Source organism: Achroia grisella, unplaced genomic scaffold, assembly GCF_030625045.1.
Source record: "Achroia grisella isolate CSIRO2021 unplaced genomic scaffold, CSIRO_AGI_Agris_v1 utg2671, whole genome shotgun sequence".
Classification (NCBI taxonomy): Eukaryota; Metazoa; Arthropoda; class Insecta; order Lepidoptera; family Pyralidae; genus Achroia; species Achroia grisella.
The window spans coordinates 288,297-312,680 of NW_026712758.1; the positions used below are offsets into that span (position 1 = coordinate 288,297).

General features: G+C 33.7%; 2 protein-coding genes across 3 annotated transcripts; one reads left to right on the plus strand and one right to left on the minus strand.

The window, feature by feature from the left end:
- The first annotated feature begins 417 nt into the window (after positions 1 to 417).
- LOC131842971 (zinc finger protein 211-like) lies at positions 418 to 2,800 on the plus strand. The gene is made up of 2 exons (XM_059191551.1): positions 418 to 1,528; positions 1,943 to 2,800. Exons 1-2 carry the CDS (start codon positions 501 to 503, stop codon positions 2,196 to 2,198), a joined length of 1,284 nt encoding a protein of 427 aa, XP_059047534.1. The 5' UTR covers positions 418 to 500; the 3' UTR covers positions 2,199 to 2,800.
- Positions 2,801 to 3,717: 917 nt separating this feature from the next.
- LOC131842970 (ATP-dependent helicase brm) lies at positions 3,718 to 24,359 on the minus strand. 2 transcript variants are annotated; one of them, XM_059191549.1, is made up of 28 exons: positions 23,653 to 24,359; positions 19,430 to 19,995; positions 19,058 to 19,349; positions 18,607 to 18,696; positions 18,430 to 18,530; positions 18,008 to 18,146; positions 17,738 to 17,927; positions 17,303 to 17,441; positions 17,058 to 17,232; positions 16,654 to 16,761; positions 16,201 to 16,321; positions 15,850 to 15,988; positions 15,515 to 15,596; positions 15,042 to 15,199; positions 14,545 to 14,722; positions 13,827 to 14,069; positions 13,212 to 13,378; positions 12,506 to 12,694; positions 11,629 to 11,787; positions 11,095 to 11,266; positions 10,481 to 10,590; positions 9,503 to 9,623; positions 8,245 to 8,430; positions 6,125 to 6,321; positions 5,734 to 5,862; positions 5,444 to 5,570; positions 5,034 to 5,214; positions 3,718 to 4,614 (listed from the first exon to the last, which is right to left on the minus strand). In XM_059191549.1, exons 1-28 carry the CDS (start codon positions 24,115 to 24,117, stop codon positions 4,475 to 4,477), a joined length of 5,064 nt encoding a protein of 1,687 aa, XP_059047532.1. In that variant the 5' UTR covers positions 24,118 to 24,359; the 3' UTR covers positions 3,718 to 4,474. The 2 variants fall into 2 exon arrangements, with proteins under 2 accessions (XP_059047532.1, XP_059047531.1); XM_059191548.1 differs by having other exon boundaries at positions 3,718 to 4,617.
- Positions 24,360 to 24,384: the final 25 nt, after the last annotated feature.

The following is a 24,384-nucleotide window of genomic DNA, read 5'->3' on the forward strand; positions in this document are numbered from 1 at the left end:
TCAGTCAATGACCATGTTTCACATCCATAAGTGATTTAAGTAGAGTACATAAAAAAATAGTGAACACGCCTTTTGTAAACTGGGATAAAATACAAATACAAATAAAAGTGTCAGTTATGTGATTTGTCTATAGTATTTAAATTCTTGAACATTAACACGAGTTTGGTTTAATTATATATTAAAAATTGAAAAGGGTAATAAATTTTTAGAATCCCGTATAAAAGGATATGGATAACCTGAAAGTAGTTTTTTGTAAGTCACATACGAAAAGGTGTAATTTCGTGAATTATTTGAAGAATCAAGTTTAATTTTCATTGATAAATCATCGATATATTTTTCAATCCTATCGATATTTTTTGCAACCCTAAAAAGCATGCACTATAGACATACAAACTCTATGTACTATGGTTTCGATAAACAAAATATTTACGAAACCAAAACAATTTGAAATCATCAAACATACCTCTAAATCTTACTAAAAAGTAATATTTTGTTTTTTAATGGAGCAAACGATCATGCCAACAGATATCGAGAATATTTGTCGAATATGTTTTGAGAAAGTCAAAGAAGTAATTGACTTGTTTTGTGAACAAGAAAGCTCTAAAGAAATTTTAGAAAAATTATACCTCTGTTTTCGTATTATTTTTAAATACGAAGAACATATACCAAATTCTATTTGTAAAAACTGTTTATATGAATTAAATGCAGCTTATAATTTTAGATTAAAATGTATCACATATGAAGAGAGATATAAAATATATTTAACAAAGTTAAAACAAAATAAAGAAATATCTATAAAAACTTTAAATAGAAATTCAGAAATAGATTTCGAGTTAATTGAAGACACTGATACCCACGGGGCTGATGTGTCTGATAATGATGGTTCAGGCGACTGTGGTTCAGCAGACAAAGGTACTATTACATGTTTCAAGTGTGAAACTTGTCATAAAGTTCTCAAAACAAAGTCCTCCTTGACAAAGCATAACATATCTATGCATCAAAAGAGAAAGCGAATAGGTAAAGTTACAGGGTTTGGAACTGCACGCCGCTACCACTGCACATTTTGTTCATACTCAACTCCTCACAGCCAAACTTTAGTGAATCACATGAGAAGACATGATGGAGAGAGACCGTACCATTGTGAATGTGGAAAAAGTTTCACACAGTCGTCAAGTCTCGCAGCACATCAAAAAACACATAGTGACACCACATATTACACATGTGCCATTTGTGGAAAACAATTTAAGCATGCCTACTCACTTAAAAATCACTCCCGTGTGCATGAAAGTGGTAATTTGGAGTGCAAGATCTGTCAGAAAGTTCTTAAGTCAAAGCAATCAATGAGAGACCACATACATCGACATTATAATATTCGCAACTACAACTGTGAGGATTGTGGAGGTACATTTGTAACATCATCAGAGTTACTAAATCACAGGAGGACACACAATTTGGAAAAGAAAATAGAATGTCATTTATGTGGATATAAGACACATACAAAGAAAAATCTGATAATTCATCTTAAAAGGTATGAAAAATATTTATCAGTAACAATAACTTTTTAACACAGTAAAAAGACTGCCATAGTGAAACAAAAAGTTGTGTAGTTCTAAAGCTAATAAAGATGTAGATGGTGCCATGAAATACAATAAAAAAAAGATTCTATAAAATTAAGTGTTATTTTGTGTAATAATGTAATTTTTATTCTGCCAGGAACGATACTTATTCATTATAAGAATCTTGATTATCAAATTGTATACAACATGCAAAGTTCAATGTAACTAAACACTATTAATATTATAAGAACAAACCTCTAAATAATAATTTTCACTTCATGAAACTTACTTGTACTAATAATGAATGTCTTAAGGATAAATCAGTGTTGTGTAGTAGGGTTCTTTCCAATGTCCATTAATTTTATAAAATTTCTGATTACTTTCAGACATGTAGGTGACAAGTCATTTAAATGTGAGCTTTGCGAAGTTAATTTTTATACTAAAGGAGACTTACGACGCCATCAAAGAGTTCATACCCGAGAAAAGCCTTTTTCATGTCCATCTTGCGCACAGAGATTTACACATAGTCCAAGCCTCAATAAACATATGCACACCGTACATGGCATTCAATATAAGTGGAGCGAGTTCAAATGGAAAGAAAATAAAAAAAATAAACTTGATTCAAGAGTGGAAAATTCGTAACAAATGTTTAATAAATAAAACTTGCGTTTTTTTTATTATACTATCCTAATAGACTTGAACGAGAAGAAAGTCATAGATCTGTTTTATAGAATTTAACATGTGAGTGTGCAGTGTGCACATAAACAGAAGTATGAACAACCTGTTTATAGACTGAGGCAGACAGATGCAGTGAACCCTAGAGTTGCGTGACCTAGATGAAGTACAGGAATTTCTGTAATTGGGAGCACTGTCGTAAAAAACTAGGGTGTAGGTATTTTTGGTAGGATGACTCGGTTCACAAATGCCGGTGATTGCTAAAGATGTAATAAGAACATCACAGATGATTAAAGCAGCACTATTAGCACCTAGAGAAGTTGTGGAAGAATGAAGTGTGATTTCCGCATCTACTACCTTTATAAAATCATCTGACCCAGCCCATTTGGATAAATGTATTATGTATTCCATGTAGACGGGAGAAGTGGCAGAGGTAGGGCACATGCATGATGCGATTCTAGACATTAAGCTAAATATACAGTCAGCTATCCATTTGGCACAAAATAGAAATGACTAGTGATTATTTTATTAGTACGTAGGAGTAATACATAACCCCCAGCCTTGCGGAATCGACTAAGAAGACTTAATAAAACTATTTTAAGTACACAGAATGTATTTTATTATATCTACACTGAAGCACATTATTATACGAACATCGAAATATTTTTATTTGCCTATATTAAATTTACTTATAAATTAACACATTTTCATCTAATAATTAAAAACTCCATCAAATGTTTTTACTAGTCTGATATTTTCTGCATCAAACAGACAGAATCTAAAAAACAGACTTCAATTTCAATAATTATTTATAAAAATGCTCTCGTAGAGTTAATATTAATAATCTAATAAGATTATCATTAAATTATCACTAAAAATTCGATAATGATTGTAAAAAATGTATTTGTAACCTTAATAATCAAAGTACATTGTGTAATGTTCTCAAGACTCTTGAGCATTTTTTAGGTATTGAAATATATAAAATTAACAGATAATAAAGACATCACGACACATGTTAATGAACTTTCTGCAGCCATATTTATTCTATTTTGTGTGTAACTACATTTAATAATGTTGTATTACATTTAAAAAGTGGATACCGTAATTGAATTAATTGTTATTTCTTAAAATATGATTGGCGTAGCTACATTTTCTAGAGGTATACAGAAAAGCCTACACCTCGGCTTTTGATTAAAGAAATCTGATGGATGTGTAGATACTAATTGTACATATATTTTCTATTATAAATGGTAATACTATACTTTTTTAATGGTTGCAACCATTAAAAAAGTATTACATCTCCCATCTAGATACGTCCATGAGTATGAGTAGTGATAGTAGTGGTTATAAAAATCGTATGTACTTTAATGTGCAAAGATAATTTAATTAATCTTATTTTAAACATTAAATACTAATGTAAAATATAAAATGACCTTACTACCATAAAATCAAATCAATCTTATAATTAGTCAGTAGATATCGCTACTACGTATCGTATCTAATTGTCTACATAAACAATAAGTGCATCAAGATCAGTGGCAATTTATTAATAGTTAAGAAAATACAAATAGACAGAGAAAATTCTTTACTTGTGTAAATACTACACGTGTGTTAACCAACATATCAGTATACCGGAAGACTTTTTTTTAGTAAATATGTTGCATGGATGAACGACGGTTCGGTTAATGCAAAATTAAAATGAAGACTATTTTATAAAGCTGTTAGATTTAGCTTTTGTTAAAAAATTTTTTTTCTATTTCTGACAATTAATTACATATATATCTATTGTCCTGTATATCTGTAAAGAAAAAGTAGAGCAACTATGGCAGTTGCTCTACTCGCGATAACAAAAATACTTTATAGATATGCATATCGCGCGGTATATGTAGTATGCAGGGCGGGTGAAGAGTGAAACTTTTTAACTTTTTATATCGTAGAAAATGCAAATCAATTGATATTGACTGTAATTTTAATGACTAAAATGTGTAATGCTTCTACTTCGTATAACACTATTTATCCGCCCCGGGCTTCGCACGAGTGTAATTGTATTACACATATAAACCTACCTCTTGAATCAGTCTATCTATAGCTAAAAACTGCATTAAAATCCATTGCGTAGTTTAAAAGATCCAAGCGAACAAACAACAGAAGCGACTTAATTTTATACCATATACCATAATTTTATGCAAAGTTAAAAAAAGTCATCCGGTATAAAACATGAAAAAAAACAACAGATTGAAAATTTAATCTTCTTCATAATCTTCATCATCGGAAATATATTTACGTTGCTTACGTTTTCTAGTGGGTGTATTTTTACTTTTTCCTTTCAATTTTATCTTCATTTTAACAGAGCGGTTGGACTCGCCATCAGAGTCTTCTTCATCTGCTAATACAAATGAACGCACAATGTTTTATAACTGTGGGATTGCATATTGTATGGGATGCATTGTTAATTTTTACTGGCAGTTCATATTTATAAAACGAAACAGTCAGGATAAGTCTGACGTATCATTGTACAGTATGTGTAATGTGTATACACTAGATTTTTCAGTATGGTATGATTTTTTAACTTGAACACTTCATATGTCATTTTAAATTTATAAAAATATTACTTTTCTGATGATATTTTTTTATTAGTAATCGATGTATCTTTTCCCGCCTTATCTCAATGCGCGTGTATTTTAAATATTAGCTACCAGTACTACTCAGGAAAATTTTTGTGACTAAGCAGAACATTGTTACGTTTCTTTTGTAAGTGATTAGGACAAAATAATAGGGAGATCGTGGATTAAACAGTCTCACCTTTATCATTATCGTCGGAATCATCTGAGTTTTGTCCGTTCTCATATCCACGACGAATTTCAATAAATACATTGCGTAGACGCACAGAGTCTTCGTATATAAGAGATGCTTCCTCGTTGTATGTCTGGGCATTCGCACACAGTGTGAAGAAATCGCGTTCCAAATCCGTTATATCGTTATACTGGCAAAGAAGTATTATTTACAATTAATCACTGTTTCATATTAATTTAAATTGGGACGTAAAATTTTATTACAAAAAACATAATGATTTTACTATTTTAAAACAATTAAAACGTTTATAATAAATATTATATAATATTCATAATATAATTTCGGAAACAGATTTACATATAATCCCCAAATTATAATATCCTGTGGTTTGACAAATAGTTTCTATTAATATTACTTACCTTAGCATCTTCAATTCTATTCATTATTTTCTTGATATCTAATGGTTTCTTAATGACATCATAGTAATCAGGCAGTTCTCGCCGCGAAGGAAGTTTCATAAAGGGCTCAGACAACACGCGACCCCCACTGTTTAATTACAAATAATAAAATGTATTAATAATTTAGAAAAAATTAAGTTAAATAATGTGTATTTATTAATATTTTGGCTAATAAATGTAGTTCATTGTAATCTGTACTAAAAAAAATAAATTGTAAATATAAGCTTCACATGCTACAATAACCAACTTACTCATCAGTGTAATCGATGACTTTCTTCATAATATTTTTTAAACGTTTCTTCTGTTGATTGATTTCTGTTTTGCTTTTTTTCTTTGATGAACAAGGGACTTCTTCTTCATCTGATTCGTCTTGATTGCGACTATAAAACAAATAATCAAATAAGTACGAATACACACAATAGCTAAAAATATTACATAAAAAAAATAGATAAATACAGCTATATTAACTTTGATTTCCCTCCGATTTATAAGTACACATTTCGTCAAGACCATTACTTAACATACAGTATTATTACGGGGCTTACAAATAAATACATAGATATTCAAAATCAATATGAGCCTATTTTAGACTGTACAGATTTATTTTAGGCATAGTGAAGAAATTAATTATTAGTTATGTACCGTCGCTTGCGACCCTTCTTTCGCCTCTTATCCAATACTTCGTCGTCGTCCTCCTCTTCCTCCTCATCCTCAAACTCATCATCAATGGCCTTGAGCCACTCTTTCTCAGTAAGAGAGTCTGTATAGTCCACCTCTTTGCGCTGTCGCGAGCCACGACCCAGCGTCTCGTCCTCGTCCAAGTAGTTCCATCCTTGACCCTGTTGGATTTTTTAAAAGAATTTACAAACTAATCTTTAAATTCTTCCGTGAGGTGAGACTACCTTCAACTATATATACTTCGTGAGTTCGCACCGAAATAATTCCTTTTTTTTTTGGACTACTGTGCTAGCCTTTACAGCTTCACCGGACGTTAGGCGACTCACTCAGAGCATGACCTATTCTGGTTTACAGACGGGTTGATGTAGGATGTGGAATATGTGGTGTAAAACCCAAAATCTGCAACTATATAGGCTTAGGAAAATACGCCTCAATCTTTCAGGCAGAGACTTACGCCTTAATTAGATGTCTGGAAGTAATCCTAAGCCTCAACTACATCAATCAGAACATATACATTTATTCGGACAGTCAAGCTGCTCTACTAGCACTTAACTCGTACGAAATCCGTTCTAAACTTATTAGAAACTGTATCCTGCTACTAAATGAAGTAGGAAGCAGAAATAATATTATACTGAGATGGGTCCCCGGGCATTCAAATATTGAAGGCAATGAGAATGCCGACCATCTGGCAAAGTTAGGGGCAAAAACCGTCCAACTGGGCCCCGAACCCTTCTGTGGTGTGCCTCGTTGCCTAAAACTGGGACATCTCAAATTAATAACCAAACGAGAAGCACTGAATCACTGGTAAGAAATGCCAGGATTAATACATTCAAAAGACCTAATATCGGGCTTCTCGACCAAATACTCCAATAGATTACTGCTATTGAGTAAAAGCAACATATGCATGATGACTAGGGCCCTCACAGGACACTGCAAATTGAACAAGCATATGGCTAAGCTAGGCCTATGCACGACAAGTATCTGCAGATTCTGCCAAACTGAAGAGGAAACGCCGCTTCACATCCTATGTGGTTGTAGCCCACTCATGCATAAACGAAATATCTCCTTTGGAAAGTTTACACTCTTTCCCGGGGAGATAAAAACGATCGCTCCTAAGAATATCCTTCAATTCTTGTCCCTGACGGGTCTAGGTAGCGAACTCTGAAAAGGGCGAGCACAATAGATCTATGTAGGTCGCAGTGCTACAGGTGCTACACATCTGACAATAGCTCAAACAACCCAATAAAAAAAAAAAAAAATAGGGGGCGAGTGCAGATGGCACTCCAAACTCGCGGAAGGACTTATGGAGCGGCTGAAGGCCAGCTCCTGCCTGACGGATACGACTTTAGTCTGAGGGCACCACTAGGAGTTCGAACCTCGGCTCATCGCTGTCGTAATTTCGATCCTCGTTTGAATTGGCTGGGGGATCGATCGGAGGGGAATAACGGTTCCTACTGTGTCAGGGTCTGTAATGATGTAAGTGACCGGTCAGGAATACTTTGCATTTTTTTATGAATATCTCTATAAATAAATACTTATTAATAAAAAAATAAGTCCTTTATCTATAATTAACCACAGTTAATTAGTACGACGATCGTCAATAAGAAAATCGTCTGATAATAAAGAAATTTATTGATTTTATATATTCAGAACACAAGTTTATCACACATCTACTCTATATTCTTTAAAATTACCGATCAGTAGTCTATTACAGTCATCCACAATATAATTGGAACTATACTACAAGGAAACAAATATACCTCTTGTACATACTAATATTGACTTAACTCGTATGTATTACGAATACCAATACGCCGCACTCCATGCAACTGTACTAATGGCATTGTGGTGATATGTACATTAATGTATCTATGTAATATATTTATACTATTACATTAATATTAAGGCTTTTTATATACCTAATAAAAGTAACTTCCCCCGCGACAATTTGAGTAGTAGATACGTAAAGAATATGCAGATTTTAAACTAGCATAAAGTGCATTCAAACTCATCCTTCCAGTTCCCAAACTTGTCTTTGGTAATTGTACTAAAGTTAGTTACAAAGCAACCACGAATACACAAACCTTATTACAGACGACTTCATCGTCGTTCTTTACGAGCCAGTCCGGTAACTCTGACTCCTCAATGAGTCTCGATTGCGTCTCGGTTTTCTTACGTTCCAAATCGATTTGCTTGAAGATCTCAAGTTCTTCCTCTGATCTCGCTACCATTTCATTGATCAAATCGTCATCGGGGACTTCATTCTCCTCCTGTTATGTATGTTATGTAGATTTATAAAGAAAGAATATACTCTCTTAGTCAGATATTATGTACTAAATAATAATTCATGGCTATATTCATCTTGGGCCGAACAGAAATTTTAACATCTAGAAATAGAAATAGAAATAGAAATAATCTTTATTCAAATAAACTCATTACAAGCACTTTTGAATAGTCATATTTTGATTCTACCACTCATTCGGAATGCAGATTCATCACAAGAAGAATGAGCAAGAAACTTGTGTGTTGCTCTTTTTGATAGATGTTTTTTTTTATATAAATAATTACAGTGTAACAAGTAAGAGGCATGCGACAATCAACATAGAAATCGCTACGCACTCATTATTAGTGTAATCAGATAATATTGTCAGTGCTATGTATTTAAAATTTTTCTACAAAAACATTATTATCGTTAACGAATTCTTCAATTTTATAGTAAGCTTTTTTGCAAAGGAAGTGTTTTATTTGACATTTAAATCTTTTTTCTGGCAGATTTATAACAGACTCTGGTATTTTATTGTAAAACCTTACGCAATTGCCATAAAACGAATTACTAACTTTAGCCAAACGACATTTAGGTAAAATCAGTTTGTTATTGTTACGTAAGCTTTTATTAGTGCAATCACTAACTCTTTTGAAACTGTCTATATTCTTCCTGGCATACATGATGTTTTCATAAATATATTGAGAAGCAACGGTGAGGATATTTGATTCCTTAAAGCACTCTCGCAAAGACTCCCTGGAACCCATGCTATAAATGGAGCGAATGGCCCTCTTTTGTAAAAAATAAATATTGTATTTATATCAGCTGGTTTGCCCCATAACAAAATACCATACGACATAATGCTATGGAAATAGCTAAAGTACACAAGTTTAAAATTTAAACTCTGATATTTTCTTTCAAATCAAATCAATATACTACAATTGCGAAATTTGATTATTTAGTAAAAGGATTTATTTTATTTACGCAATTACATAACTTAACAAATTAAACAAAAAAGGCCAATACAGAGCCTGTGAACAAACTCACAAGCTATTTAATTAGCATATTTATGTGCAAACCTCCTCATCGTCTCCATCCTGGTGAAGAATACTTTGCAGGAACTGCTGTCGTTCGGAACCTGTCGACTTTTGATCGAACATTCCAGCTTGGATAACTTTCTCGTCCATGTTCAACTTATACCTATATTATAAAGAATATATTGGAAAAATGTATCTTTTGCAGGAGCTCACTTGTCACTCTTTTATTACTGTTCATAGAAATTTTTTAAGTTAAAAACAGACAACATTGATTATTGTCAAACTTTGCAAAATACTTTTTCCAAATTTTTAAACAGTGAAAAACTATTAAACAATGAAAAGTATAGAATATAGAATTTTTGTTTTTCGGACTACTCTAATGCTGTTAGCCGCAACTGGCCTTTACAGTTTCACCGGACGTTAGGGGGCGAGTGCAGATGGCACTCCAAATATTAGATATTTTGAATTTGAATTGAATTTGAATTTGACTTATGGAGCGGCTGAAGGCCAACTCCTGCCTAACGGATACTACTTTAGTCTGAGGGCACTACTAGGGGTTCGAACCTCGGCTCAGGCCGTCGTAATTTCGATACCCGTTTGAATTGGACGGGGGATCGATCGGACGGGGCTTAGAATATAGAGGCACAACATCTTACTACTCAAGAATGGGACCACATAAGAAGTAACATAACGTCACAGTATTCTATGTGAAATCCTTGCTAATGTATTCAGGCGTCAAATTTTTATATTCTAATTTTATTTTTTTCCCTACCGTCCAGTTCGGTATATAGATCCAATTGTGAAGAATTGGCAAGAAACTCAATTGAATTACTTTTTTTTTAAATCCCAGTTTATTTACAATGTATATTTATTTAGGTGTCTACTGTCTATGTCTAACATTAAATGAAAATTCAGTGCATGAACAACTATTGCCATGCACACTCGTCATTCAAGTAATCGTTTGTGAGTAATAGGCTTTCTAATATTCCACTTCCAATTTAATATAAAAAGCTATTGTACCTGGCGGCAGCAAGAATTCTTTCTTCAACAGAGTTGACAGTCATCAGCCTTAGTACGCGTACTTCATTCCGCTGTCCGATACGATGCGCACGATCTTGGGCTTGGAGATCCTGAGAACATATAGAAGGGCCACATATAGATTGAAATTATTATATTCCTTTTGTAAAATATATTCAAATGTTAAAAATAATATTAAATCAAGAAATAATATCGCAGCTCGTATGAGTACTACAGGATTCACAGTAGGTATATCTTATACCGTCCGTGGTACTGTTCTTGTTTATAAGCGACCGTTGCCACCTCAAACAAATGAAATATCGTGTTTAGTGACCTGTGGTGTACAACATCTGATTTAAATGTTTATCTCCTTATTTAAAAAAACACTAATCTTCTATTACAAAGTCAATTTATATCAAATACTACTGTTATGGCCTTGTGCTTTACAAGGCCATAACAATGCAATAGACAAAATAAAGGTTTATTATACAACGTATGTTTCAATAAATAGTAATTAGTGTAAGTTATATTATTGTATTTAATGTATTAGAAATATTTGAGTATAATAGATAGATAGATAGATATAATAGATTACTATGGAAGAGTTAAAACATTACCTGATGCGGATTCCAGTCGGAGTCAAATATAATGACGGTGTCGGCGCTCTGCAAGTTGAGACCGAGCCCACCGGCGCGGGTTGACAACAAGAATAGGAAGTAGTCCGAATTAGCATCGTTGAATTTTTTTAGTAGTTCTCCACGGTCCTCGGCCTTGGTCATACCGTCCAATCTAAATAAAAGAAAATAAAATCTCAAACATGTAACACAATTTAGGTAAACTGTGAAAACAACTTTTTTAATGTAACCTTGCAAGCAAGCTGCCAGTAATTTAAGAGTAACTAACTATAATAAGCAACACTGCCAGCTTGGAATACAGCTTACACTACTCACTGGTAACATAGCTTTTTATAAATGAAAGAACAAATTGGTTAAGGCTTTTTTGATCGTTGAATTTTTCTTGTCTACATAATATTAGCATGGATACTAGCCATTTAGTTTATTATATACTCTTTATTGCACTTGTAACTTTAAATTAATATTAAAAAGTATGTGAGCAAGAGTTGTCGTGTGTAATTTTAAATAGAAACTTACCTCAAGTATTGGAAACCTCTCCAGGAGAGATAGTCCTCAATGATGGTCATGCATTGGGTCATTTGACAAAACACCAGCACCCTATGTCCAGTCCTCTTTAGTTTGGGCAGAATACGATCCAATAGTTCGAATTTTCCAGAAACTCGGTACAAGTCGGGTCTATATGAAATAATGTAGGTAAGTAATAATTGTAAGTTACAAAAATTCCACAGTATATGAAGTAGTGGAGAATTTCAATATGTCGAGAACATTTAATTGGAGTCGATCATAATATCTATACGCTTTTCCCGTTCAAATCAAACAGGGACCAAAATTACGTCGGCCTGAGCCAAAGTTCGAACCCCTAGAGGTGGTCTCAGACTAAAGTTGTATCCATCAGGTGGCTAAAAGCCGACTCCCGGTTGTCCTTCCGCGGATTTACAGTGCCATATGCACTCGTCCGCTATGGTGCACTGAAGCTGTAAAGGCCAGTTGCTGCCACCATCATTAGAATAGTTCGAAAAAAAAACCCGTATGATCATTAATATGACTTGAATTGTTCCAACAATCCCTTTTCATTTATATATAATATCTATCATATTGTCCATATATTTTTATTTCGATCATTTTCTCCCTACACAAATTTTAATCAAAACAATGTTGTTACGAATTAAATTTGTATAATAATAATTTATATAATAATAATGTGGGTGGTGTGAAATATTTTAAGATTGATCAATTACTGTGAGTTTTATCTAATACAATTTTCACTATTATTTCAAGTATTTCTTACAGATGTATAATGTATGCATATAGTTATTCGACTGCCCTCTAATACACTATATACCCATGAGAAGCAGGGGCGGGTAGTTAGTATATAATAAATTTCTTTACTTACCCGGTAACGACACTGCCGCCAGAGCCGACGTGGTCACAGAATTTCTCCTCAATGTGTTGGAACATAAACGGGTGGTTGCAAAGTTTTCGTAGTTGCACAATCGTGTTCATGAGAGCCTTGGCGCCGCCCTTGCCTTTATTACCCTTTTCTGAGCCATCTGTTAGAAGTACACCCTTCGACTGCATGTGTCTAAGAAATAGTTAATTATAATTATTCTTCATGATAACATAAACAATTAATTAAATAGACTCAACTTGAACAACGACTTAATTAAATTTATTCGGCTATTTAATTAAGAAGAAAGTGAAATCAACCGTAATAATTTATTTGGGTTGATTACAATTTCTTTTTAAATGTATTGATAATTAAATGTATGAGTATATTATATATAGTTACAGTTTAATATAGCTAACATTGTTCTTTCATTAAAATATATATATGTTATAAGTCGTTGTGTGCAATTTCAACCATTAATAACAATAAGTACTAATAGACAAATCAAGTCAAGTTGTACTATGGGTATTAGACAATAGATAGACATAACATATATTTACATACTTTTGTAAATACATAGGAAAACTTGGAAGTTTAACAGTTAGTACACACAAAAATATAGTAATGGAACCTACGACCATCAGTAAGTAAGACAATGTATTAAACTCCTAAACCACCGAGTCCTCTTTGCTAAATATATTCTAAAACATACTTGTATAGAACCCGCTGGAGGCCGCTCATGTCACATTTGATGATGTATTCAACTTTGTCAGGCAGTTGGCTCTCCACTTCCTTCTTCAATCGTCGCAACAAGAATGGACGCAGCACTTTGTGCAGACGACGAATAATAAGGATTGTTTCTTCTTCATTCAACTCCACCTATGCGAATATTTTATTTTATACCGTATTATACAACTTACATATGTCATGAAAACCTTAATGTTGGTCACTGCTTACAACACCTGTCCTTATAATCGTACCCTTCATTTCATAAATAGCAAAATCTCTCTGTTTTTATATTATGGCTTGACACTAACAAAGCTATATCATTTTGCCGTACCAGCAATTAACACTACTTTTTGAAATGTCATGCAGTTTTCTTGTGACCCTATATTTATAAATAAAATTTGCCAATTCCATATAAAGATTAAGGATCTCCCAACTAACAAAACTAAAAGAGACTATGAATGTGGTTAGTCAATATGTACTTTAATGACACAGAGTTCATTTTAACTGACTCCAGAAACATTAAATTTGGGTCAAAACATTGAAAATAGAAAAATCCATATTTCCATGCAATCAAAATCTAAAGATATAGTTAGCTTACCTTTTCACCGGTGGTAGCAAAAGGAGCATTGAACCACTGTTCGAAAGTAGAACAGCTTTTAAAGATGGAAGGTAGCAGGAAGTTGAGGAGCGCCCACAGTTCGGGGAGTTTATTTTGCAGCGGTGTGCCGGTGAGGAGCAGCCGGTGCGGTGCCACGTAATGCGTGTTCAGCACCTGTGTCAGCTTACAGTGGTGGTTCTTCATACGGTGACCCTCGTCTATTATCATATACTTCCATTGCACCTGTTCAAACAAATTTTACCAACACTGATTTGGAGTTAACATTTATAATTATTAAATTACATTTCTGTCATTCTTTATTACTCTAAAAATTTGTAGGCAAAGCTTTTGTAGTTTATAAAAACATCACATAATTAATGATATTTATTAATAGAGCTGTTTTGAATATGTACTATTAGGAGATTTTAAAACAATTATATTTATTTACAAAGCTTTCTGCTATTATTAGTAGGTATAACATATGTGTATAACCAACAACTCTTACACACTTCATCTAACACTCCTAAATTAGTTATCTTATAATGAAAATACAGTTTTATTTTTTTCATAATACATAATTATATAGTTACTTAAGTACACAATATTAAATTTAAATAATTTACAAGATTTATAAATATGATTGTTCCTTATAAACGGTTCTATAACAAATAAATGTAACAATTAAAAACTAAAACCAAAAAATTGAGTTGTATATCACCTTAGCCAAGACTCCCTTATCTTTGATAACGTATTCGTAGGTGGTGAGGAGAACGTTGAACTTGGTGGAGCGCATCTGTGTCTGTACCAGCCGTCGGGAATGAGGCGAACCTTTGTAAGACACCACCGTTACCGTCGGCGCCCACTTTTCGAACTCTAGTACCCAATTGGATAACGTACTGGAAGACAATAAAGATATTATTAGGGATAGAGAAATACGATAATGAGAAGACAAGTGTGACTCTACGAAACAATAAGATGGTTAACCCTGAGCAGCAAAAATGCAGCCATAAACTGCGATTGAAAAACAGGCACAATAATTTTGAAAATAGCACAGTTTTAACTGTTCAGGTACAATTTCTTTTATACCTCAATGGTAGAAGGTTGCCTACTGACGTCTGCAACGCCATTAAATCTATAGTCTCGTTAGAAAATAAATGACATAAAAATATACTAAATTATTTACAAAGGCCATGTTTATTTTATTGTAAAACTTACCTTAGAGGCACAATAATTAAGAACGGCCCATTAACTTTCTTTTTCTCCATGAGATAGGTGACCAATGCAATTGTCTGGATGGTTTTGCCAAGACCCATCTCATCTGCCAGGATACCATTCAAGTTGTTGTTAAAAAGCGATACCAGCCACTCTAAACCCTAAAAAGTAAAATTTAATCTGATATCTGAGAAACTATAATATAAGGCACTTGTCTTTTAAAGTCCAAGATTTTAATTAAATAATATAGTACAAAGACTCGACTTATTTAAATTTGTAGTATTGTATGGTTCATTCTGACATACAATTGAAAAAAGGATGAGATAAAAACATTACCTACTTGTATATAGACATAAGGTATAGTAACACAAACGTTAAGTTGAGTATGGTGTCGACAGACAGAGATTGTATAATAATAATACTACATTCATAAAAGTACACTCAAAAAGAGTAAATTACGATTTGTAAGACCTCACCTTTATTTGGTATTCCTTTAGCTTTCCGTTCACTAAAATGTTAGCTTGTTCTGTGACAGACTCGTGGACCGTGTGAGCAATGCTAAACAAGACAACCAATACATATAATTATATATAACATTAACCGATCACAATTTGATATGCAAAATTAAACAAGTTTATTTTTTGAAAATATGAAACTTAGGCTAGCCTTTAAGTTTTGCTTTTATTAAGTACTAATATGTGTTATATAACAAAGATACAAGAAATTATAGTTGATTGTGCTTCAAGATATAACAGATAGGAGACCTGCAATAAATATATGGTCAAGTAAATAAAAAATATACTTTACATACCTGTAGTACGTTTGTTCTTCAGTTTTGTACTCATCGTCTTCAACCTTGGCCTTTTTGATCATGTCGCGTGCTTTCTCTTCGTCAGTTTTTTCTTTGTCAGTCCTCTCATCTTTATGTTTTTCCCTTCTCTCTCTCCTTTCTGTGAAAATTCATATAATTTTTATATTAATTAATTATAAAAAATAAATTAATTTTGACGCGTTAATACTATAGATTAATACAAAATATAAGTAAGTACGATATACTCTTTAAGAATGATATTTTGAAACGTAAATAAAATTACGAGAGAATATATTAGTCAAATATAAACAAGAACATATGTAGTAGTAACTATTGTGTAGAACTACACACCATCGTCATCTTGGCTATCATCGCCGGAATCCTCCGAATCCGAGAGTACTTCCCAACCTGGATGCGTTTCCATCCAGTCCTTCAGCTGAGACAATAGCGGAGCCTCTTCGCCTTTTAAAATCTGTCAATTGTAAATAATGTATATAGACCAACTATATATGTGGTGTTTTTCGGTTCATAACTCACTTGTTATTTGAAAAGCCCACTTTGTGGTAAACGACGATCTTATCAATGGTTTTTAAAATATATCATAAATAAACTGTTTTACTGTAGGACTACTAATTATTAGCCTATTAATAAAAATAACTTTCTCTTCTTCCTACAACCCTAAAGACAGATTTCCCACAACCCCTACTAACAGTTTGTACCTATATATCACACAGTTAACAGCTAATGGAATAAAAATATTATAACTGTGAATAAGTTAAGGTTCTTTATGACAAAATACATTACCTCGCCCGTCTTTGGATCCATCACACTGACTCTAGAGTCTGAAGTTTGTGAGCTGTCATCCAAAGCGTCGATCTCTCCGCCTTCCAAAAGCTTCCTCTTCCGGGATTTCTGTGTTAAAATAAAGTTTATTAACGCCTACAGTAATATTAACACAAATATTATAAAAAAGAGAACGAATTTTGTGTCTGTGTTTGGTCATCTTCGGAACTAAAAGAATATATTTTTTACGATAGAAAATATCACTGTTCAAACCAGGCGAGGCATCACCACTGGTTAGTGAAGTAAACTTGACCATGAAGCGCACACACATACGATTTCAAATTGTATCACATATACATCTAACACATTCTCCAATATCATAAAAAAATGCTATAACAACAAATAACCATTTTTCAATTACTAACCCTCTTCCTGCGTTCTTCCTCTTGCTGCTTTTTGCGCTGCTCCTGTTTGTGTTGTTTGACCATCTCGGTGAGACTCGCGATATACTCGTCCGTTTGTGACAGCAGGAATGCGAGACGCTTGTCTTTTTTCTGATCAATCAACTTACGGTAACCTTCCTCATCCTCAGCCATTAAACTGAACAATAAAAATTGAAAAATTAATGAGAAGACCTAGCCTTTATGTATTATGCCAAAACAAGACTTACCGCCGCATACGCTCTTTTTCAATGCGCTCTTGTTCTTTCTTTTGCTCACGTTCAGCATTCGCATGGTAATTCATAATCGATTTGTTAATACGAGCTGTCTTCGCTACATTATTGCGATGATACTCCTTGAAGTCCTTGGCTAAAACAATTTGAACACACATTAATAAATTGGTACATTTAAGTATGTCTAATTGCTTATAATATAATATTCATATATATGTCCAAGTTTAGGTATCGTAAATGGTGAATGTCTTACATAAATAAAAATATCCAAGCATACTGATTTGAAAAATGATAACAGAAGAATGACCAAATAATAAGTTAAATATAGCAAGGCCAATAACATTAAATTCTAAAATTAGTAAAATATTGTTTTATCTCAAAATAACAAATATATTAGGAACCATTATTAATTTAATATAACAAGTATGTTACCATGTTGTAAAACGGTTTGAAGGAACTCTTGATGTTTCTGACGGCGTTTTCTCTCAGCTTCTAGTTTCTGTTGCTTCTCAAGCTTTTCAGTTGCACGTGCCTCCCGCAATCCTTGACGCTTGGTTCGTTTGTATGCTTTAATATTTACTGCCGTCTCCAGCGTTGTGTCGCGACGAACTTGACCCAATATCTAATGCAAAAAGTATATAAATTAATTAAAATATAAAGAAAAACATCCATTCTAAGTAGGTATTGTAAAACAAAACATACCTCGGCACGCAATTGCTTTTGGAAATTAAGAACGCGTAAAGCTCTAAGTTCAATTTGTGCTTGTAGCCGAAGGTCGTCAGAGATATTGGCTGGCAAATTGGATAACACTTCCATACGATGAGCGATACGGGCAGCAATTCTATTATAAAAAAAATTGTTAAGACAATGAAGGTACTATTTCATTTTATTCTGACAATATTATTTGATTACACTCTTACTTTGTATGAATTGCATTGAAGATTTATAAAATGTTTAACCTGGTATTATTATACATTAATCAATCAATCAAAATCTATGTGAAAATATTAGTAAGGTTGATGTTACGAAAATGTTACAAAAGCAGTTTATAAGAGTGAATTATAAACACAAAAGGAATATTTTTATTAATTGAAAGAAATACATTAGAACTATTTACTACTTGCCTGTTTTCTCTTTCGTTTAATATTTGTAGTGGGTCTATACCAACTGGTTTAGGTATGCTCGTCACACGATTTTGTTTAGGGCCCGGAATAGGAACGCCAGGCTGCAAAAATTGCATTATTAGTAACAATGTTTTTATTATTAATTTAACACTAATTACATGTATAAATATATAATACCTGCTGTTGCTGATTCGGTTGCGCAGGAGCTCCAGGTCCCGGAGGACGTAGCGGCGCAGGCCCGCGCAGTGGTGGCCCACCGCCCATTGGCTGTAGCGAAACATAATACAAAGTGTGCATGAATTAATTGTGGGGGCAAGGAGACATAAAATGGTGATGTTGTCCGGCTAAATAGTGCGGAATATAGCAGCGTAGTTACTAAAGGTACAATATTCTAGTTTTCAGAAATATATATGGCAACATATAAATATCATAGGCGTCTTCTATAATGTATCTGATGGAATTAATTTAATAGTACTGAATTAATTAATACTGTTCGTTTAAAGACTACTACTCATTATTACATTCTTTGGGGTTCACTAATTAGAGTTTATCAGTAGTTCCAGTTCAGGGGCACTGCATGCACGTGTACGAATCAATAAATAATTAGTGAATTAATTCAAATTAGTACCGGATTGACAAGCGGTGGTGTAGGCTGTGTCGGCGGTGCCATCTGGCCGGTCATGGGCAGCGGTGTGGGCGGGGCTCCGCCTCCGCCGCGCGCGTCTCCCGCGCCGCCGCCCGCCTTGCCGCCCGCGCTCGACGTCGGCGGCGGGCCCTGGCCCTCTCCGTACGGAGGCTGCGATGGCGGCGTGGGGCACTCTGGGGGTGCCACGCCGGGCCGCTTGCCGGCAGCCATCATTGCGGTTTCTTGGGGGATAGGCTGATTGCGAGCCAAGTTACGGTACGCAGTTATTTGAGCCCTAGAGATAAGAAAAAATAAAAGAATTCAATTTCAAAATATCATAGTATATACACACTTGTTTTAGTATGTAATACTTACTTAAGTTGACAGAGTTGGTTATTAGAAAATAGCCCCTTATTTGGATCCTGAGGATTGGAACGTGCTCGCAGTGCGAGCAGTTGGGAGTATCTGGGGTCTTCTTGGAGCCCCTTTTCCTCCATGGAATCTATGGCTCTCTGCAAGGCGTTTAAATTATCAGGCCCCGGTGCCGGCAAGGAACCCTGCATCGGTGATGAGTTGGGTGGACCACCATTAGCGGATGAAGTAGCCGCAGGTAGAACTTGTCCATGCGGCGGAGTTTGTGCAGCTGGTGGATGCTGCTGTGCTCCGGGTTGTGGCTGTCCCGGTGTCGGTTGACCGGGAGGCGGGGCTGAAGCTCCTGGCGCAGGCGGGGCATGGCCGTAGGCTGGCCCGGGTCCATGTGGCGGTGGACCTTGGCCCGGCATCATAGCATGATGTGGTGGCAAATGGGATGGAGCGTTGGGTGGCATTCCTTGAGGATGAACACCATGTGGCGGCGGGCCCGACAGCGGCAATGGACCTCCGGGAGGTCCTGGTGGCCCATTTCCTGGAGGTGGTGGTCCACCTCCCATGGGTAAAGGTGCCTAGTAATTAAATAATTTCGTTAGTTTACACATCTATATTTCTCTAATTTAAATATTATGAATGTCTGTTTTACTGTACTGCATTTGTTGCGAGTACTGAATGGAAGTTTTTGATAACACTTGCATGTCGCCGATCAAGAAGATAATTTATATATGTATGTATTTCTATTCTGTACTCGCAACATATGCAGTTCAAATTACAATCAAACAATCAATCACTATTTTAATCATCACAATGATGATTTCACATAAGAACCCCTTATCACTACTCATGAAATATTAAAATTACTAGCTACACACCCAGGCTTCGCACGGTTATACATGTATCATACATATAAACGTGCCTCTTGAATCACTCTATCAATTAAAAAAAGCTTCAAAATCCGTTGCGTAATATTAAAGATTTAAGTATACATAGGGACAGACAGCGACAGTTTCTGTTTTGTACCATAGTAATGATAATAATAATAATTTTTAATTTAATGACAGGTAAGTGAAGAGTTTCTCAGCATGTACCCAAACATATACTGTTTGTAACTTTACTCTCGATTTGTTTAATTGAGTCATAGCCACATTGAAATTGAATTGATAATGACACCAATGATGCGTACATCTGTGTTCTTTTCCTTCATATTGTTTAACTTGATCCTAATCTTATCTGATAATAATGTGTCCTACTCACTGTACAAAATCGCTGCTTTTAATTCACATGAGAGAGCAGTATTGTATCAAGTACAAATAAAAAATGAATCAGTAATATTCCTTAATGGGGTAACAAATGATGCCTCCATTGCCATGGATGTAATTGTGAATGACTGCTGTACACATTTATTTAAGAAAACACTTGAAGATAATGATATTGAACATTACTTGGTCAAGACTATTTATCTGTTAGTAATAAAAAAAATCCTTGTATATGAAATTAATATGAATATTGAGACCATCCAATTTTCAGATCAGAACAAGCAAAGGAAAATACAAATTTCAATAATAGTCATAGTCATCATATTAATAATGTATTTTGTAATTGGGATAATATATTATTAAGGATTGAAAAAATGTTGAGAATATACCCAATTTTAAAAAAGGTTGTAATCACAAATACATATGAGAAAAGAGAAATAATTGTATTAACAATATCAAAAGGGTACAAAAAACCAGCTATTTTCATAGTGAGTGGTGAACAAGGCAGTGACAGGTTGTCCCCAGGAATTTTATTGAATTTCATAGGCGGTATTTTAGAAAAAAAATATCATTTAGAAAAAATATTCGATTTTTATAACTTCTATTTTCTACCAATTTTAAATCCAGATGGTTATTCACACAGTATGATGAAAGATGTAAGTTTTTTTTATATATATTATTATATTAATTTTTTTAGAGGCCATCCATAAATTCTCATTAAAATAGAATGACTTTTTTACTTATTCTAGAGGTTTTGGGCTAAAAACAGGAGGATATTCTATCCACAAAAAACTTGCAAGCATGAAATGGATGAATCACAAGACACAGCAATAGGTGTCAATATTGATAGAAATTGGTTTCTCTCAGAGTCAATATATTGTTAGTATCAGAATATGTAATTGTACTGTAGTTTATCATACTCTTGGCCCAATCTATGATATTCTAACTAGAGCAACTTGAGAATAAAAAATATTATCGGCTTAAACAAGCTTAAATCTTATAATGATGATGATGATCCTTTAGATCAATTGTACATTCCAAAATTATGTTTATATTTTTTATACTGTGTAGTTCGACTTTATTGAAAAAACTAATAATAGTAACTTGTATAAAAAGAAAAAAACATATAAAGAGCATAATTTTTTTTACTATATTTATTGTGTAACATTGTATATATATGTACTCATCTTATTCCCACCATTGTATGTTATATATAGCTATTATGAATAATACCTTTATAAATAATTGGGCTCATTGTAAATATACCATTACATTCCAGTAGAATGTTGTAATTTCAGCTCGCGAAAAAGAATGTGACTCCATATATCTTGGTCCTCAATCGCTTTCAGAAGAAGAAACTAGGGGTCTTTCTATGTTTCTAAACAGTATGGCTACAAATCTGATGGCGTACATCACCTTGAAAGGATTTGGTAACAGATTAATTTCCATCCCTTATGGATCCAAAATGAAATGTTCTAGTAACAAACATGTGATGGTAAGGCTAATTTGAACAGGATTCATTTGGCTCCATGAAAATAACCCTTTAATTAAAAATACTAAAATCCTGTATCCAATTGGTGCTGATATGTAGACAAATACTTTTAATAGTTTAGTAGTTTTTAATTTAATAAAATATTGTAACATATGTTATCTTTATATGCAAAAAAGAAATCTAATATATTTTCTTACAGTTAGAAATAATAAGATCTGCATGCAACCAAGTCTATCTACAATATAATACGACATATTATTATGGAAGTACATCAAGTTATTTATGTATGTATACATTTACAGTACTATATCATATTGAATCTCATATGTACATGTGAGGTTCTGCAAAATTCGGGGTTCCATGTATGATTTAGCTGACTAAGAGAGGACGGTGGGAGTGGTCACTTATTAAAAATTGTATAAGTAATTGATAAGTTAGTTACTTGTGCATTCAATATACCTAATAGGTGTATAGTTTATTAAAATATTATATAAAATTGTGTTTTAAAAGAAGGCATGTAAATCAAAACATGGTGATAACATACAAATTTTTAAGCAAATTAGTAGTATAACATTATTAAAAACTCAAGACTACATAAATATTAAATGAGAATGTCTGTCTATTAAATTGTAACAATATATATATAAAAGTTTTCTTTGTTAAAGATAAAAAAATAGTTTTTTATTTGCATGTGTGTATAGCTATCTCAAAAGCAGTATATACCTATTTGAATGAGGTTTTACTGATATTATATCCTGTAGTATCCTGTAACATTTAATCTTTCTTTTAGTATAATTGGTTCACAACCAGAAAAAAATAACTGTTAGCCTATTGTTATTCCACAAAACACAAGTAAGAAATCATGGGTACAGATAGTGTCCATAATATCATCATTACATTATTATGACTTTTTATTATTTGTAAAAACTAAATTAGTGGTCAGATTTATGCATTACTTAATAAAATAAGACTATAAAATATATATGAATATTAATAGAGATGTCAGGACAATAAAATAAAAAATAAGTCTATATACTTAGTTATGAAAATATAAACCAACTGCAATTACCGAACAGAATAGAGTATATAACAAATACTTAAATATTTTTTTTTCAAAGTAACCATTGTGTAATTAATATTTTGAACAGACAATGTTTCAGGAAACAGTTGTGACTGGGTAAAAAAGAATCTCAATATTCCTGTGGTGTACACAGTGCACATGAACTGCGAAGGAGATCTTTTCCCGCAGCCTAAACACATAGAATCTCTCAGTGCACAGCTGGGAACTATTATAAAAGATACTATGATGATCGCTAAAGATATCTACGGCCCATTGTTTAATAACCAAGAACATATAAACATTAGTATTTCAGTTGTAAAACTTTTTATATCAATAAATTTATACTTATTTTATTACTTGCAAGTTATTCCACTTATAAATAACTAACATTTAATGTCAATTTAAAAAAATATATCTTTACCTGACCAGGAGGCATGTGTCCAATTTGATGTTGCATATATCCATGTGGTCCTTGTCCAGGCATATTTGGATGTGGTGGATTCCCAGGCATATTAGGGTGGCCATTAGGGCCTGGAGGATGGGCGCCTCCTGGACCTATAGGGTGACCAGGTGGGCCAGGTATGTGAGGACCAACCATATGTGGAGGTATTTGGTGGCCACTAGGTGGCATACCAGGATGTTGTTGATGAGGTACACCAGGCGGACCGTTCGTATTTGGTCCAATGGAATGCGCAGGGGGCCCCGATGGTGACATATGATTAGGCATTGGCGCCGGTGTGTGCGATGGAGGAGGTCCGTTGACATGTTGTTGATTGTACGGACTGTGTGGTGACTGTGGAGGCGCCGGACTTTGCGTTGGAGGGCCCATTGGACTCGGTGCTTGTGGAGGCGGCATTGGACTACTCTGAGGTGATGGACTAGCCATAATTAAATCGGATTTTTAGTTCATATCATAAAATGAAACACTGGTTGAATAATTTGTTACATATCGGAAGTATTTGAATTATGGTCTTCAGCTGTATGGCAACATGTATTTAACTATTTAAAAAATGAACAAAACAATAATGTCACTTAATATTTATAAAATAGAGACAAATAGATAATAAGAAAATTTCTAAAACTGTAAAATGTAGAATGTACGCTATTATACATCAGAACACAGATTACAGAGACAGAACCGTAGGCGTACTCT

Coding starts and splice junctions, on each gene's coding strand:
- LOC131842971 (XM_059191551.1), top strand. CDS start 501: ATGGAGCAAACGATCATGCCAACAGATATCGAGAATATTTGTCGAATA. Junction 1,529..1,942: donor CTGATAATTCATCTTAAAAG/GTATGAAAAATA, acceptor GATTACTTTCAG/ACATGTAGGTGACAAGTCAT.
- LOC131842970 (XM_059191548.1), bottom strand. CDS start 24,117: ATGGCTAGTCCATCACCTCAGAGTAGTCCAATGCCGCCTCCACAAGCA. Junction 9,624..10,480: donor AGAATTCTTGCTGCCGCCAG/GTACAATAGCTT, acceptor TTTATAATATAG/GTATAAGTTGAACATGGACG. Junction 5,571..5,733: donor GTCATCGATTACACTGATGA/GTAAGTTGGTTA, acceptor GTAATTAAACAG/TGGGGGTCGCGTGTTGTCTG.